Source organism: Sturnus vulgaris, chromosome 1, assembly GCF_052056855.1.
Source record: "Sturnus vulgaris isolate bStuVul1 chromosome 1, bStuVul1.hap1, whole genome shotgun sequence".
Classification (NCBI taxonomy): domain Eukaryota; kingdom Metazoa; phylum Chordata; class Aves; order Passeriformes; family Sturnidae; genus Sturnus; species Sturnus vulgaris.
This window is the reverse complement of record NC_142243.1, coordinates 75,432,055-75,449,715: the sequence shown is the minus strand read 5'-3', so window position 1 is coordinate 75,449,715 and position 17,661 is coordinate 75,432,055. Positions and strand designations below refer to the sequence as shown.

Here is a 17,661-nt window from a genome sequence, read left to right as displayed (position 1 = left end):
ACAGTCTAAAGGCACTTGCTAGCTGTGCTGCTGTTTGTGTCACTGATCACAGTTGGGTTACCAGCATGCCCAGGGCAGGCTTGGTGCCTGGACACTTCCTGGGTCTGCATATACTGGATATACAGCTAGGAGTTGCCACAGTTTGTGCTTGTGCTGTAGATGAAGTAAAGCTGGTTTAGTAAGATGAAGCCAGCTGTAGCTGATATATCTGTCACATCTCAGGAAGCTTGTTGAAGAATTGACCAGGGATTCAGATGTCTTTTGCCATCTCTGTGCTTCCTCATTCTGGTCTTTCTCTTGTGACAGTCTTGGGAGTCCTCTTCAACAAATACAGTGACTAATCTTGGCTATTGATTTGTCTGATCACATTGTGCAAGTCCTTAAAAAAACACGACAAACCACATGTATTCTGGCACTTCTTATTACATTTCCTGCATTTAAATATAAAGAGTGGTCTCTAGAGATTTATATTTTTTCTCTACCCATCTACCAACAAGGTCTTTCAGTGTTCTTCACCCTGAATGAAAAAATCTAGTTTTCATGCCAATTTCTCAGTATTTATGATGCATTCAGTTTTCCTAAACTTGCTATTTAATCAGCTCAAATGTTATACTACTTGTTACAGATAAACAAAGGTGCTTTACTTAAAACAAATTAATCCAAAAACTTGATACTAACTTCCTGTATTTCCTAGTTCTTCATGGATGTACCTTTTTAAGGCAATGTGTTGTTTCTTGAACATGGAATTAAGCAGCTGCATTTAATGTCACTGGGTGTTTAAAATATTCCTGATTTATAGCTTGGTTGATCAGTTTGTTTGTTTGCTTTCTTTTGTTTTAGCAAGACCTGGTCATTGAAGAATGTGTAAATTGATACATTAATGTTTCATCTTAATTTAGAAAAACTTGTATGGGCTCTTGTTACTCTAGGGAAACCACTTGTGGTCCATGCTCTTCTAATACTTTTTTCTTATTTATCACTTTTAGCCTAGAGTCTTCTCTTGCTTATATGTCCATGTTATCTATCTCCTATGATTTCTTGTTGTGCCCCTTCTTGTGCCCTGCATTAAACCAGTAATACGTTTGGTATATAATTTTGAAGTCTACATGTAAATTTGGGGGGAGATGAGCTTTCGGTCTGCCCTTTTCTCTATGAAAGTGAGGGTGTTGGTGCCAGCTGCTTGTGTTCTGAATGTTTAGTTGGTAAGAGATGCATGGATTTAGTTGGTTAGAGCTGCATGGACCACATGGACCACATGTCCTCATAGGCTGTCCTGATTGCCTGTATAGAAGAGATGGCAGGCTGAAGGTACAGGGCATGCATATAATTGAGGAGAATATATTTAGAATGTAGTGAGTAGATGACTTGACACATTAGTACTTGAGAGAGTTCATACAAATAGTAAATTATAACTGAAGTTCTGAGCTTAATGGTCTTGAATTGTCCAGCTTGAGAGACACTTCCCTACCCTATTCTATTTTTAAAATAAGGTGAGTGAAACATTGGAGGTTATAGGTGACATTTGACAAACACATAAAGTAAGAACCGAAATGGCTAGTGACCACTTTTTTGCCACTGACAAAAGCTTCAGGTTTTTTTCCTGTGGAATAACAGATAAAGGGTTTGTGGACTTTTTTGTAATACTTGCTGTTTAGAACAAGCTTAAGTAACAGACCTTCTACTAAGACATTTCTTTTTTTGTCTTTCTCAATTTAGAATGACTTTTCCCATGGTGACTGCATGTCAAGTAATGAGACCAGTTTGCTAGAACGAGCCACAGCACCTCATGATGGACTCCCGATGGCTTCCCATAGACCTCAGCGAGAAGGTATGTTGTCTGAGCTTCTTTTTGAGGAAGGCTGTAAGGGTATACCTGAACATTAAACTCTACTTGGAGCTGTAGACCTCTTGTATCTCTCTTCCTATTCATCTGAACAAGAAGCTGCAATGGTTGGTAAGTAAAATAATTTCTCTGCTGCCTACTTGGTCTTTTCTTTATTATAACAAGTTGCCATTTGTGTTAGCTTCTAACTGCTAGTAAATGCATGCATGAAAATTAGCTGCAAATGGGCTTCCCACTGAAAAAAGGGGTAGGATTTGGAAGAAAACGAGCATTTAATGCAATTGTATTAACAGTATTCAGTTTTTTTAAGCAAAACTAAGCACAAAAATACTGGGAAGCAATCAATAGATTTTGCAGCTTGATTCAGTTGTATTTGATGAAGTTAAAAAAAACAACATATAAAAGCACATATTAGCAGGTTTCATAGAAATGGCAGTTTGGAGAAGTGGAAGGCTTCATAGAAGTCAGTGTTTTGGCTCTGTTGGGGAGAATAAGAACAAGGCTTCTGAGCATAAACAAAACTCTGATACGCAATTGCCAGCACAATTTCTCCTCTTTAAAGAAATGAGCATTATTGAAAGCAGATTTATTCTCACCCTTTATTCTTCAAGAGGATTAGCAAGTCACTTGTCCACTCAAAATTAGTCAACAGATAGTCTGCAGATAGCGAGGAGCCAGCAATATGGAAAAATGGTTGCTGTTCATTTTGTTCTCATAAACGTCCTTTTGTTTCTAGTGTGGACACTTAACTGCACTTTGAAGGCAGGCAATTTGAGAGTTTTTGACTTCTTGGGGAAAAAAAACCACAGAGATTATGGCAGATTACAGACAGCAAACCTGTTTCAAATCCTTTTATGGAGTTCAAAGTGTTTGTATTCATGAATTAGAAACCTAAAATGGAGAATCTCTTTAGTTACACTCTCAAATTAAGTAACAAAAGCATATAAAAGTTGAATAATTTAATCTAGCAAAGAGCTTAAATATTTTTCCGCATTTTATTATCACAGTGAGAAACCACATTGAAGGATCAGAATAACCTTTTGATATTTGCTACACAGTTATGTGGTACAGACTCCCTGCTACAGAAATCGCCTTACTGGGTTAGAAATACCACTGATAGTAAAACCTGGATTATATTCTCAGCTGTGATGAATATGAATTTTTAAAATCTTGACTTAGAATGGAAACAGTGTCATGTATACATGCATTGCTTAATCATCCTGGATGCATGTGCTGTATTCAGAATAGATGTAGAGATGTAACACATCTCATTGACTTGTGTATTCAAACTTTTCTTCTGGTCTAGCCATTTAGAATATTTAAAACGTTATAGTGGAGGCAGAATTATAAAGGAGTCTGTTGAAACTGTAGAACTAAAGCTGTGCAGCAAGAACAGTGTAATTACCTGTTGTATCATGTGTTACAATGAAGCATGCAGCAGAAAGAAGTTAAGGAAGTTCAAAGTACTCCATTGTGAAATAAACTTTTTTTGTACCTGAAGACAAATTTTTAGCATTGAGAACACTCACTAGTTTAAAATAAGCACAATCTCATTAGGGAAAAAAAGCTTGTCTGTGAATGTTAATCGTCTTAGTTTCCTAATTGTGTATGCTAAATGTATGCATGTAGTGGAATGCAATTTAAACCACTATTCTCAGTTGCAGTCATGGGAATCAACTTTTTATTAACTTATGAATATGAATTCCAGTATCAATTTGAATGTTAGCTATTAAGAAATTTTACTGCACCAAACTTTTGTTGTGCCATGCTCCTTCTAACAGCACTTTAATCTATACTAGACAGGTAGAAATTAAGATCATTAAACAGTCGTCTTTTCATAAAATACTGACATTGTCTGGCATCCTTAGCTCATCTCAGATTTCTTTCCTTTGCAATAATACATCTTCATTACCTGGTAAAAATGAAGTGCTTGTCTATCTTCCTAATTCCCAGCTAGAGATTTACAGCCGGTGTACACCAGCACACTCAGTATTTGTCTCTCTACTAAGAATATTGGAAGCTGTAGCACTATCACTAGGCTTATTTGCTGGCTTATTGTTCCTTAGTGGAAATTGGAAAAGGGCATGTTTGATGGGGATGAGACTTGAATTGTAACTGTAACAAAAATAATTTAAAAACATTTATGTTATATTAGATGGTAATTAGCTAATATCCATTAATAAGTTTTGTAACATATAATTGGAGGAGGTTTATTTTTTTTTTTTTTTTAGAAAAAAATACTGTTGTTATGAGTAGTTCCCAGTATATCCCATGTAAACATGTGGTTAAAAATTGAAAGGAAAACATTAACTGTTAACACCACCCACCTCCTTCTGAATAAAGAAAGAGCTTCTAAAGCATTGAAAGGAAGCATTGATGATGTAGGGTGGGTCGAGCTTCTTTTAAACTTTTTTTTTTACATGTAAAGATGCGTTCACGTTTTCTCTGGAATAAAATTCTGTTGAATTTTTAGGCCATCATAGCTGCAAAAGTGAAAATCTCATCTTAGCTACATAAGGTTTTTTATATGGAGTATTACCTGAACAATGCTGTGTGCCCTCAAGAAAATCTCCAGTTCCTGAAAGCCATATGGAACTGCTGTTTGCCAGGTCACAGCCAGAACTCTCCTATTGATGCATACAGTAGGTTGTGGGGAAGAAATGTTAAAGTAGCAAGTACTTGCAGTGCCTTTCTTCCTTCTGAGTTCAGTTCAATGACACTCTTTACAGTACAATTGTTTATTTTTTTGCTGCTTCTCTTTGTTTGCTGTTTGCTGACACTCATTTCTGTCTCCTTCAGCCCTTCCCTAACTATTTTTTTTCACCTAAGTACCCTTCAGATATGTGGTTATTTGGCCTTAGTTTCCCCTCATTTACTCCTTGATGTTTCTGACACCTTGGTGGTAGAAGACACTGTCTAGTTGTTATCAGCACTTGTTACTTCTTGGAGTAAAGATACGATTTAACTTCCTTTTATTGTCTTTTCACTTATAGTGGTTATATTGTTGTTGTTATGTGACATTTGGTCCAAATAAGCTCTTGGGTAATGCACAGATTCCCATAATGTGCACTGAAGAGGTTGTCATTTGGCCAGAGAAATACTTGGCAATAGCGAGATTCTACCTACTTCTGACAGTTTGTTGCAATAAAACATCTCCTAAGAAAGAGTGGTGCTTTGTGCATCAGGATTTAGCCTACAGGCATGCTCAGAGTGCCTGGGAAAGTAGGGAATGGTTTGCAAACTGTCAGTTTTGGAGTGCACAATAAGGTGTTTTTCTTTCAGCTGTACACATTGAGAAGATAACCCTGAAAGACGTATCAAGAAAAAGGGCTGACAAACATTTGGAGTACACATTCAAAGTAAGCAAATAACCTCCAGAATGTTAAAAGTATTGTCTATGTACTGCAAATACATACAACTCGTTTCAAAAACCTGCACAGGAGACAATTTTGAGATTCTTTGGATTATCCTATAATTCTTTTGAATTATGTGTGCAAAGCAGGTGTTTCATGTAATTGTGGGCATAAAGTATGAGGGCATAAGGTGGGAAGGTGTAAAACATCAGCCACAGCTGGGTGTGTGACATCATTTTAGGAAAATTGGCTTTTGCTAATTCATAAGAATTCTAAAACTGGTCAGTTGTTTGCTCAAGTGGCACAGGAGCACAGTTGTTGTGTCTGCAGCAGAATGCTTGGAGTCATATGGTTATCTTGGATCTTGTTTCTCAGTGTTTACCATATGAGGGTGGATCCTGTGCTTTTTGAGAAAACTGGAGGTTGGTTCCTTTGTTTTGGACTTTGTTTCTTAAGGCAAAACAAGCTGGAAGATGGCCACAAACTGGAAGGTCTGCCTAGTATAGTCTTCATCTATAGTAGTTGTAGTAACTAAGGGCAGCATGTATTAAATAATAGTTGCTAAGGCTGTTGGTGGTGATGTTCTAATTGAATCAAAGTAGTAATTTTCTTAGCAAGGGCTGACTAACACTCTGAGTCATTGTGCCAATTGATGTGAATCTGGTAGTATACCAAATTTGAAGATAAAGTTAAATGTTCCCCTTTTTCACCCAAAAAAAGAATGGTTTACATCAAGTGTTCTAACTGGTCATTTAACATGGGTTACAGGAGGTCTTTGAAGAAGCAAACTTAAAAAAAATAATTTTGAGCTGAAAGTTGATGTGTTGATCCCAGAGTTTGGTATTGTATTCTGTGATATTGTATTCTCTAAATGGATGCACACTTTTGTTGAGGACAGTAGTATGTGGAATGTAGCCTTCAAAGTCTTTAAGGTTAACCTGGCCAAATATTTCAACCACTTCATAGGGTTTTGGGTTTTTTTCCAAATAGTCTGTAAAGTTAGTACAAAGTAAAATGCAGTAGGAGATGGGAAAAGTTTGTACAGAATGCCTATATGGATTGTCAATATTTAAAGTAAAAAAACTATTCTAAAGATTCAGCATGTAGACAGATTTGACAGTAGTTTTGAATTTCTTTGTTAAAGGGAGAATACAGAGATATTCTGGCAAGTACTTCAGTAATCTTGAAACTCCACCTCAGTTCTTTTAGGAAAGAGTTTCCTTTCCTTATCTGTGCAGGTATATACTGTGCTCTTCACTGTAGATAATTTTGTGCTTGCCCAGACACTGCTTTATTAAGGTTGTAACAGCAATTGCAGTCATGGCTTCCCAGCTGAAGGCACCGAGGGTAGTTGGCATTTCTGGGGACTAAGCTGAAGGCAGTTGGTGATCGACATTATCAACCCTTGAGAGTAAATGAATGTTTATAATTGTCATGTCCACTCCCATTACCCTGAATTTTCCCATGTAAATAATTGGAATCTTTGGCCCAGAAGTAGGCTTAAAGCTGGGCAGCACTTACCTAACCAAGCTTACTTATTTTTTACTCAAAACATGCATGTGAAGGTGCTGTTTTACTACTTGCATGTCATGTGAGAACAATAAGCTTCTGAAATTTTATACAGGCATATGACAAAATGTTGTCTGGTTCCCGAGTACCTTCTTTAGTAATTTGCAGTACTTTTTATGACTTGTAGCCTAAAACAGCTTCTATGTGACTGTGTAAGATTTGAGTCTGAGGCAGATAAAATTATTTTATGGGTAATACAAACAGGGGTAGTTTTTTTTGTTTCATTTTGACTCCTGGTAATGATGAGAGTTCAATCCGATATATCTGACCTACAGTCCTTTTCTCTGGTACCTGTATTTTGTGGTTAATTATTTCTGTTTGATACAAATCCCATAATTACAGAGCCTTCTGCTTGGCTTCTTTCTGAGTCAGTAATCTTCAGGGACTTCATTGTATTTCCTTGAATATGTCCATGCTCCCTTTAGCCACAAATAACATGAAGGTGATCCTAAAATACACACTCAGAATTAGTATGTCTTTGAAAAAGTACAGCCTTATCCCTGCTTTGCCTGGTGTTTGCTTAATTGTGAGTGTTAACTCTGAGATTGCCAAATTTATGGAATTGTTCTGACAAGCTAATTGCTATGAAATTTGGAAAAAGAAAAATTCCTCATTCTTTTTTCCTTCATTCTAGGTTACCTGGTCCGATTTTTCAGTAACATGTGTAACAAAAACACATCAGGAGCTTCAGGAATTCCTGCTAAAAGTATGTATACAGATACGAAAGTAGTGTTTACAGATCAGGTTTATAACTTCAGAAATAGTCTAAGAGAGCTGCAATTTCGGGGATGAAATGATATAAATAAAAGCATGCTAGCAGATTTTTGTACTTCACAATTGTATTAACCATTTAATAATGTATCTTGGAATGAAGGATCTTGACAGAAAAAGTAGCCCTGCAGAATGTTTGGGGAGTTTTCCAGGAGGCAATTGTCTCATCCAAAATGGTGCTTAGAGTTTTAATTGAACTACCAGATGAGTTTTTAATATTCCCCACAGAGCTCATATATAGGTACAACCACTGGTTGTTTGCTTGTGTTCCTGTTAGAAAGACATTAAAGAATATATTTTTTTATGTTTAATTAGTGAGACACAGCCATAATAGTTTTTAATCTAACTGTTGTGTTCTTCAGTAGAACAAAGGCAGGCCAATTCATCATCACAAGGAGTTCAACTTGAGGAAAGTCTAGCAACTGTATATGCATGTGTGTTTGTGTTTAAAAAACTAAAAGTTCTCTCAGTTGTTTTCCCCCCACACCAAGCAGAGAATACATTTCTGTGCTTAGGTCATGTGCAGACCCCATCAGTGTGATGACCTTGAACTGTGTGTTCATTGCCAGTGTCTAATATTTTGGGTTCCACCTATTCGGGGAAATTATTCTATATTTAAACTCTTCAGGGCAGTAATGAGACATTACTGTTTTGGATATGTTTTGATGGCATCTGGTGTTCTTAACTGCAGTGTTAATTGTGAGCGGAAAGCCAGTCACTGTACAAAGGTCGTTGTCTTGGTCGCTGTTTAAATTATCAACATTGTTTTCCGGTATTCCAAAAATGATGCAGTGAATATTCACAACTGCTTTAATCTGGCTGAATATCTGGTTCTAAGAGTTCTCAAAGCTTGATTTGTGAGGATTTGAATTATGGATGGCATGTCTGGTTGCAAGAGGGTTATCCCACAGCGTGGTACATGCATCTGCAGCTGAAAAGAACCCTAAAAATAGCATTTCATACCGGGTCCTGTGCAGCTCTGGGATGAGCATTCATATGCATGCCACCTGTTTTCTCACTTGTGTAAGACAAACAGCAATGTCTGTAATGGACCTCCTAGAACCTACTTGCTTCCTGGAGGAGCCAGGAAAACAGACATGATCCAGAGTGTTGAAGGATTGTGCTGTTTGTCTGATGTAGAGTGTTCCAAGTGCTGTCTTGACTGCTCAAGCAGTGCCTAGGAGATGGCAGAACAAGAGGAAGACAACCACAAGCTGCTATGAGCTTCCTGAGGTGTTCTGTGGAAAATGTGCACAGCTGAAAAATATATTTGGTTTGTGTTGGTTTGGTAGGCGTAAGTATAGAAGTAAGAGAGAATTGTTAAATAAATCAGGATAGAACTCACCTTGCTTTATAAAACATAAAGTATAAATGTCCACTTTACATGCCCTTGCATTTTGGCTTTTTGTTGTTCTTGTTCCAATCTACATGACATTGTTAAATGCTCAGTTTCCTTGGGACAGAAAAGAATGGTCAAAATATTTGATAGAATATTTCCAATGCTGCATGTGATAGAAATAAGATAATGGTAAAAATTGTTTCAGAATAGAAGCATTGGTGGGAAAACTAAGGTAGTAAATGGCATAAATTGGATGCTTTGTATTGAAGACTGGCTTCTTTTAGGTGATAAGCATGAAAAATTCTTTGCAAATAGGCAACTACCCACGTATGTGGAAGAACTAATAAGCTTGTAAGTAACAAAGCTATCCCATTACCTTAAGCTAAGAACCTAATCTTGGGTTTGTGTAACTGAATCTTTAACTACAGAAGGAAATGCATTCCTTTTAATGGAAGTTTTAAAGACCAGAAGTTAACTGTTTCCAGAGACAAATCTGCATACAAAATACTAGGATATGAGATTTGCTCATTCCCACACTTCTGCAGTAACTTTCTGGTACCTTTTGGCTAACACTGACTAATTCTTCAGAGTTCCTCATATTAAAGCAAAAGGGTCTGTTAAGAACAGCTGCTTTCAGCCCTTAATGGTTTTCTGTCTAAGACATTTCAGGTACTATAGCACTGTACTAACAATACTAACAGCACCTGTCTGTCTGGATTCCAGTAGTTCCTCTTATGTATGTTACGAAGCAATTATCTGCATCAGACACAGCATCCCTCTGTTAGTAGCACTTAATTCAGTGAAAGGATTACTGAGTCCTGGGCTGTTGTTCCAGTAGCAGGATGCAATATCTAGGTGGCACTCTGGGTCAGGTGTATTTTAGATATACAGGAGGAAGATGCTGCTCTAGTGTAAATTAATTAGTGCTGTTGATCATAACTGGTGGCAGATGTTAACCATATTAACAATAGCTTTGGACTTTAGTTTAAAAAAAAGCATTTTTCTGTGGCAGTTTACTCTTAATTGCCCCATGTTAAAATAATTTTTTTAAATGTAGATGAAAAAATTTGATCAGCTTTGATGTACTTAAGTACAATATTTGGAAGTTGTCAAGGTGAAAAAAGATTTGCTCTGGGGAATATTCTTTATTTAAAACGGACATACTATTTAGTAGCAAGAATTTTACCTTCTCAACTAGAGCATCAGAAGACCTCAGTTTTTAGTATTGACATTCAAAAGTTATAATGAATTTTGATAAGAAGTTTCAGTGTTAATAGCAACTGGGGAGGGACTTGCTATTGATTAATCTGTGTTGCCTGCTGAAGTCTAGTATATTAAATAACTGAAATGGTTTCCTTTCTACTCCTGTTGTTTAAAATAGTTTAATCTTGCTAAGTGTTGATAGTAAGTCCAGTGCATTCAGTCATGCCTGGTTATTTTTTTCATGTTATTTTCAGAACTAATTTCTATGTGTGAAAGATTTAAAGAAAGAAATGGAAAAAAAAAGTCTGTAAGCTATCCTAAAAAAGACCATAGTATTGGTAGATTTCTAAATGTAATTCTTTCAAATAGAGCTTTAAGCAGTTTTATGCCTGGATTCGCTGTGAGGATTTACAGCAAAGTGTTTCTCTTGCAAAACTAGATGACGTTGATTTGTTGTACCTTTGTTCTGTAAAATACATCACTCAAACTGGAACAATTGAGTTTCTTGTTGATACCAAAAAGTATAAAGACCCTTAGTGAACAAATATAGTCTTTAAAATGTCAACTACTCATTTTTCACATTAACCTTTTTCTCAGCTCCCAAAGGAACTGTCTTCTGAAGCATTTGACAAGACTATTTTAAGAGCACTAAATCAGGGTTTTCAGAAGAGGGAAGAACGAAGACATGCTGATCTTGAGCCCATAATCAGGTAAATGTTTTAGCAAATAACCTGAAATGCATGGAAAAGTGATTGAAGTCAAGCTAGATGACTCTTATGGACAGTGGAAATTCTGCTACCTAAACCCAATTTGCAAAGAAAGTGGGAAGGCAGTGATGAAATAGATACTCTAACTCTTTAACTTTCCTTTAAATTAAGACTGTCCTGGGGTCTGTTCAGATCTCCCAAATTTGCCCTAAACCAGGACAAATACTTTTACTAGACTTGGTAGAATTACTTCTTTGGAAGTAATTGTACAGTTATGAAAATATTTGTCCTAAGCAGCATTATATAGTAATGATTGGCACCTGTGGAAGGATACTACCTCCTTTACACAGTGGTATATTTAGAAATACTAGAAAAAGTCACTCAGAACGCATATGTTCTACTTTTTATGACAAGATAGAGTGAGAGACAGAACAGAATTTAAAAGGAATAAGCAGTAATAGTGAAGCATATATATGAGATTAAAAGTAGCTCATGTATTTGTAAGAAACTGGTCCGTACCTCATCACCTGCTGTTTAGTGATGAAAGAGCTTGGTGGTCAAACTCTGTTACTCAGAACAGTAATATGAATTTGAGTTTGCCTACTTGATTTTTTTTGTTGTTGTTTAGTACAGATACCTTGTTTTGTTTGTCCTTTTCAGTCAGGTTTGTTCTACCTTGTTGAAAACAAATTATTTATCATGTTTGGTAGTGTCTCTTGAGTTGGGGTCGTTGAGGAATCAGGCACTACTTTTCAGCCTCCTACTCATAATGCTCTGTTGGTTCTAGCATTTTGTCCTAATACTTTAGTTTAAGATGTGGAGCCACTCTGAGTCTCAACCACCCCCTTGCCAATTTTTTAATAAAGCTTGGTCTGTAATATTTGTCTTTATTGGCTTCACTGTCAAGCCAAAAATTAACCTGTGTGAACAATTTTGGCTAATAAGCATAGTGGTTTTAAATCAATAAACCTGTTAAATAGAGGTTGACTGAAGGGAATGTATTGTAATACAGAGAGGTTGTGAAGCCTCACTGCACAGTAATTACAAACTCAACAGACTCACTTCAAAGATACCCAACTGTGTTAGAGTAAGCAACTGTAATTACAATTTGCTAGTTGTGTTGTGACTATACAGGAATGCTACATGAATAATCTCAAGAGAATAGCATTACTGTATTCAAATTCCTTTTTCTTTCAGTGTCAGTTTTAGCATAAGTATATACTTAGCTGGGGGTTTCAATATGTGCCCACTTGCCAAAAATTGCTCTCCCCATCTTCCGCCAAAGAAGTAGAACTGAGTAGTGCCTCCTGGCAAATAATATCTGAAACCTTGTTGTGTGGGAGGTGAAAACCATTCATTGTTGGCCTGTTTTCTTATTTGAAGCTAATAGAATTTGTCACTGACCTCTTGGTAACCAACTCAGACCAGTGCAGAGCGATGTTGAGAATTCTACCCTTTGCTCTTGGAGATAATTATGAAATTCAGATACTGACCTTATAGGTGAATTCGACTTTATATTTAACCATACAAATGTATTTAAGAAAGAGATGCAAATTATCTTACCAATTCCTTATACTGGCTGTACTCCAAGCTTATACTAGCACTTAACAGCAAAGCTCAAAAGCAGCTTTTAACATTGTTTATGCTGAATGTGCAATTTGATGGGTTTGGACTTCTTAAGAGCTGCCGATTTTGCTTTTAAATGGTACTATAGTAAATTTTTGTGTTCTTCCTGTGATTCTATTACTTAGTTTAACAAACTCTCATTTAAATTTCAGGCAGCTATTTTCAAATACATCGCAAGCTTTTCTGCAGAATCAGAGAGTATACAACTTCTTCCAATCAATTTCATCAGAATCTTTGCACACTCACAGTAAGAAATATCCTAATACTGTTTAATATAATGGAAGGTCTGTAAAAAGCTATTCTTGTTGCTGTGCCTAAGTACAGTTTTATAATTTTGTGTTTGTGTGTTATATTCCACTGGTTGTATTTGAGCTCCTGGTCAATGAGTAGTTTCTTGAGCAGATACTTATATTATTGATAGTGGGAGCATCCGTGGGAACTTGCTGTGTAGCATCAGCCTCCCTCCCTTCCCTCCCTGTACCATCATGCTCTTCAAATAGCTGTTCTGAATTGAGTATGTTCAACAGTTTGGCATTTCTTCTTTTCACAAAATCTTAAATATTGGAACAGAAGGTTTGAACTGACCTGAAAAATCACGTCTGCTTTTTGTTTGTTTTCTTTAGTAGATTAAGCATCTAACTTGATACTTAAACTAAGATTTGTTTTGAATGCATAAATGATGGAATGTCCCTAATTTAAGAATGTACAGAATTGTGTTCCAGCATTTGCATTGCAGAGATTTCTTTGGTGGCCCTTTTTAGTTGTGCATTACAGTTGTTTGTGTGACCAATGCTTGGCTTCTCTGTATGGGTGCCTTAGGATGTAATCTTTGTTTCCATTGAATCTTTTCTTCTTTCTGTACATGTTATACATCATGACTGTTGAGGCACTAACTGTGAAGTCACTGCCTCAGAAGTTGCTGAAGATCTTAGTAAGAATTGAATAGGCTGGACGTTCCAAACACACTGCTCATATTCATTTAGAACAAAGATAGAGGAATGACAGCTGACTTTAGTTTGAAATTATGTGTGTGATCTGTGACTGATGTATTCTTTCCATGATGAGATACAAGTGCTGTGGTTAGGGTAGAAGCTGTAGGTCACTTTGTACCATTTTTTAGTAACACTTAGTACGTTCTTACATGGCAGTTTTGTGAAAATGTTAAACTAATAACAATCAGGGTGATTGTGGAACTGGCTGGAATTTATTGCTGTAAAAATTGACACCTCTGTTATACTGAAAGTCTAACTGGAGGGGAAAGAGTTTCCAAAGTCCAGAAAAATTCATGTTAATGATGGGTACACTGGGCAGAGTGTGCATATTTTAGACTGTAGACTACATATGGTTGGGAAGGACTTGCAAATGCATTGTTGAACATAGTGGTAATTTGAAATGCCAAAAAATAACCAGTGCCAAGTTCCATCAAGACAGAGTTGACTGGGCAGAAATGATCTGCAGGATGGGTAGGTCAGAAGGAGAACAGACAAATGTCAGTTCTGTTGGAAGTCTTACAGATTGCAAAGTGATCTTAAATGTGAGATAATTCTTATTTTAATAAATGAGTACATGAAAGTTCATGAGGATTTGTCAAATGTAGAAAGTATGACAGACAGGGTGAGGAATTTAATTGTTTAGCAGAGAGGAGGAAAAACTCAAATGGAAGATGATTTAAGTCTTCAAATACCAAAGAGTCCTCATGTAAAGAGGATGATCTGTTCTCTCTGATGGATAAGACAGAAAGCACTAGGCTTCTTATGAGGAAGATTAGGACCAGGGGCAGGCAAGAACCTGGTGATAACCAGACAAGTCCAGAGTAGTGATGCAAGTCTGAGGTCAAGGCAGAAAAACAAGTCAGTAGGTCAGGATTAAGAACAGGATCAGCAAGGTTCATGTCCAGGCACAGGTGTGCAGGCAGTGCACCCCAGGCAAGGGCCTGAGCTCAAATGCAGCTCCTGAGCCAAAGGATGGAGGCCCTGGGTGAGGCATCTGCCTGTTCTTTTCCCAGCAGTCACACCCTGAATTGCAAAACTGCAGTGTACCAGATTGCATCTTCACTGTGGGCAGGTGAAGTTCTCGGGAAAGCAGGGAAGTGTTGCAAAGCCCATTGGCATGATTCAGGCCCTGACATTGAGTTAGATATTAAGAAAACATTTGGTGAAGAGAATTAGTGTGATAAATTGAAGCATAGTTGTTTTTCTTTTGAGAAGGGGGACTAGATGATTTGTCCAGGGTAGCTCACAGTCATATTTCCTGTGGTGCAGGTTAATAGAAGCTGTACTAAGACAAAAGTACTCACCTCACCTGTTGCCAAAATCACCCCAGTTAAGTGGCCCGTGAGGGGGTTTTTTATTGCTGGTTTCTGTGTTTTTCTAGGTTTCCTGTTTGGGATTCCTGTAATCCTGCTACTTGTTACTGCAAGTTAGTCGTAGTGGCATGTTTTGCGTGTGGTGACAGTGTTGGGAAAGGAAGCATATATTTAAGAAAAAAATCTCATCTTGTTCTCAAATAGAACATGCAGAATTAATTGACAGATAAAGAATTTGTGGCTTAAATTGGTCTTCAGTTGCTATATAGAGTCAGGGATTAAAATATGTTTTCACAGAAATACAAAGTTATTTAGCAAAACCCATGTGAAAGTAAATTCTATGTTTGGTGAAAGGTCTTTTTACCTTAAATAATATTGAGATCTCACACTGAATATTCAGTAAGCTTAATTATGCCGCTGTGGTTCCATTATGGAGGAAGTCAATTAGCTCCCTCCTGGTTCATCAATTTGGTTGTTTAGACAATTTTTCAGGTTAGAGTAGACTTTTGATTCCAACATGAGAGCACAATCTCTAGGGGTTTAGTGTCTTCAATGCAGATGATATGCAGAAGGATCTTCTTATCAATGTTTCAAGCTTCTAAGCAACAGCTTTCAGATGCTTTTACCTGCGCTGACTTGGAACTTTTTGAGAGAGGAAGGGTAGACTCTTACAGTTAGATTCTTTAAGAAATTAAGTGCTTTTTCAGAGCATGGAAGTGGTATTTTTGCAACAAAACTGTTAATATTGTTCCTACTTTTTTTCATCCTGTCTGGCATAAAAAGGCAAAAATGGTGTGTAAAGACTGTGCTAAGGGCACTAGAAGACTAGCCCAAATTAGTTCTCTTTTGGCAGTTGAATGATTTGACAGTGGAGGAGTGTAATTTGTTGCAGAAGAATGCTAGTAACTATCATTGCTCTCCTCCCATTTCCTGTTGTAACAAAACAATTATAAAGAAAAATCTGAAGTGCAACATAGTAGGAGTATCTCTAATAATTATCACAATCACAGCCTTTTGAAATTGTACCATAGCATTAAAATTATTTTTGACACTATTTTCTCCAAAATAAAAGTATCTCAAGAGCTTTTACTCTTGGAGATGGCCTGCTTTGAAGGAGGCAATGTTCAAATTGCTGCCACGTGCAAACCAGTAAGTTCAGTCTTCCATTTCCCTAGCTTCCAGTTTAGTGCACACATTCAGGAACTGTCCAGTTGTTCAAGATCTATAAAGTTACTACGTAAACTTTATTCTCTGCAGGTAACTTACAACCCTCTTTGAAGACGGTTAAGACAGCAGAACACTTCAAGGAGGACAGTTCAGAAGCTTCAAGTCAGGAGGAAGGTAGTTGTGTACTCAAAGGTGGTTCTTTGAGATATTTTACCAGGCTCAGTTCTGGAAATCATAACACTTGACTGATTTCTTCATTGGTATAAAGTGGTACAAAAATTGAATGAAATCTGCTATGCAAATGAATAATTTTTGTGTACTTTCAGCAGTTTCCTTAAGAGGTTGTTCTATAACTCAAGAAGTGGCAGCATTCATAGACAGTTCAAAGGCAGAAGTTTGCAGCTGTGTTGAACAACCAGGAATATGTGCTTCAGAATTTACTTGAGCCAAGATTATGTATAGACTTTAATGTCTTTACCCATTTATTCTTCAGCTACCAGGGTTCAGAGTTAAGTGCAGTATTTCAAGGGTTGCAGACTGTTTTATATTAAATATGCCAAATTCATTTAGCTTCTAGTTCTGCACAGAAAGGATGTTCAAGTTTTCTTATTCTTAACCTATGCTGCTGTGATACTCTGGGCTGTTACTAAGTTTGCGACTGTAGTGCGTATTGATTACAGTCTGAAAGCTGGTGTTTTTCAAATGCCTCAGAAGCAGCTCACAGTGGAAGCAGCAGCCTGGTGGCTGGTCAGTGGTTTCATTCTGAAAGGAACAGCAAGCCAGTTCTGCATTATTTTTGGAAGGAAACAAATATAATCCTCTGGTAGGTGGAAAGAATGGGAAAGGGGACTGACGGGTAAACATGGACCACTGAACATTTATGCTGGCTTTCAAGTAATGACAGTACTCTTATCCTCTTTCACATTAATAACTCATAAGAGGTTTGCTGTTCAACTTGTGTGGATTCAGTAATCTACGTACGCAGTTTGAACAGCTTTTTCTTATGAAAATAATCATCGCCATATTCTTAAATGTTCAGAACACACCAAGTAAATTTACAATGTATTTGCTCAAATAGTATTTTATATACTGTTCTTAAAACTATGTAAATCCCTTCACTTGGTGAAACTACAAATGCATTTCAGAGCACCATCTGTGCCATTTTAGTGACGTGTTTACCAGAGGTTTAAAAATTTTTTTTTCCTCAAATTTTTAAACCATAATTTGGACTTAGGTGTAGCATTGAGAGGAGTTCAGGCAAAATCATAAATGCCAAGAATACTACCATCATCAATAGTTGGAATTAAGAAAAGTTACTTTTGTTAAAATTTATCAGTTGTCTTAAAGAAAAGGGTAGACTGTGTCTCCAAAGTTTTTAGTTTTTCTTCATAGACTCTTACAATGGATTGGGTTGGAAGCGGCCTTAAAGTTCCAAACCATCTGCCACAGGCAGAGAACTTTCCACTATACAGGGTTACTTGGAGCCCCACCCAGCCTGGCCTTGAGGCAGTGTCTCTTTTTGTCAGATGTAATTTGTGAAGCTTTACTTGGATAATGAATTTTCAGGTTCAGAGTGCAGTACTTTAGTGGAGGACTTGTCTTTGTGTGCTAGTCAGAATGTGTGACATAGTTTTGAGATTAATTTCAGTATTTCAGAAGAAATTACCAAATGTTGTATTTTTTTCTGATTCATTCCTTTCTTCTCTCTGTTCTTTTATACTGGGTGATACTCAGTCATGCATTCAGTGCTTAGAATTAGATACAGAGGTGAGCAAAAA

The 17,661-nt window shown here is 36.9% G+C and overlaps 1 protein-coding gene across 4 annotated transcripts in view; it reads left to right on the top strand.

Annotated features, from left to right (window-relative positions):
- Positions 1 to 17,661, top strand: part of ZCCHC2 (zinc finger CCHC-type containing 2) — a 43,501-nt gene that overhangs the window by 12,625 nt on the left and 13,215 nt on the right. For 2 of the 4 annotated variants that reach the window (XM_014872426.2, XM_014872425.2), the window contains exons 2-7: positions 1,717 to 1,828; positions 5,126 to 5,202; positions 7,400 to 7,471; positions 10,676 to 10,788; positions 12,564 to 12,658; positions 15,974 to 16,057. In XM_014872426.2, the coding sequence (XP_014727912.2) occupies positions 1,717 to 1,828; positions 5,126 to 5,202; positions 7,400 to 7,471; positions 10,676 to 10,788; positions 12,564 to 12,658; positions 15,974 to 16,057 (553 nt within the window). The remainder of the gene's footprint in view (positions 1 to 1,716; positions 1,829 to 5,125; positions 5,203 to 7,399; positions 7,472 to 10,675; positions 10,789 to 12,563; positions 12,659 to 15,973; positions 16,058 to 17,661) is intronic. The other 2 variants (XM_088170415.1, XM_088170408.1) reach the window with 1 other exon arrangement.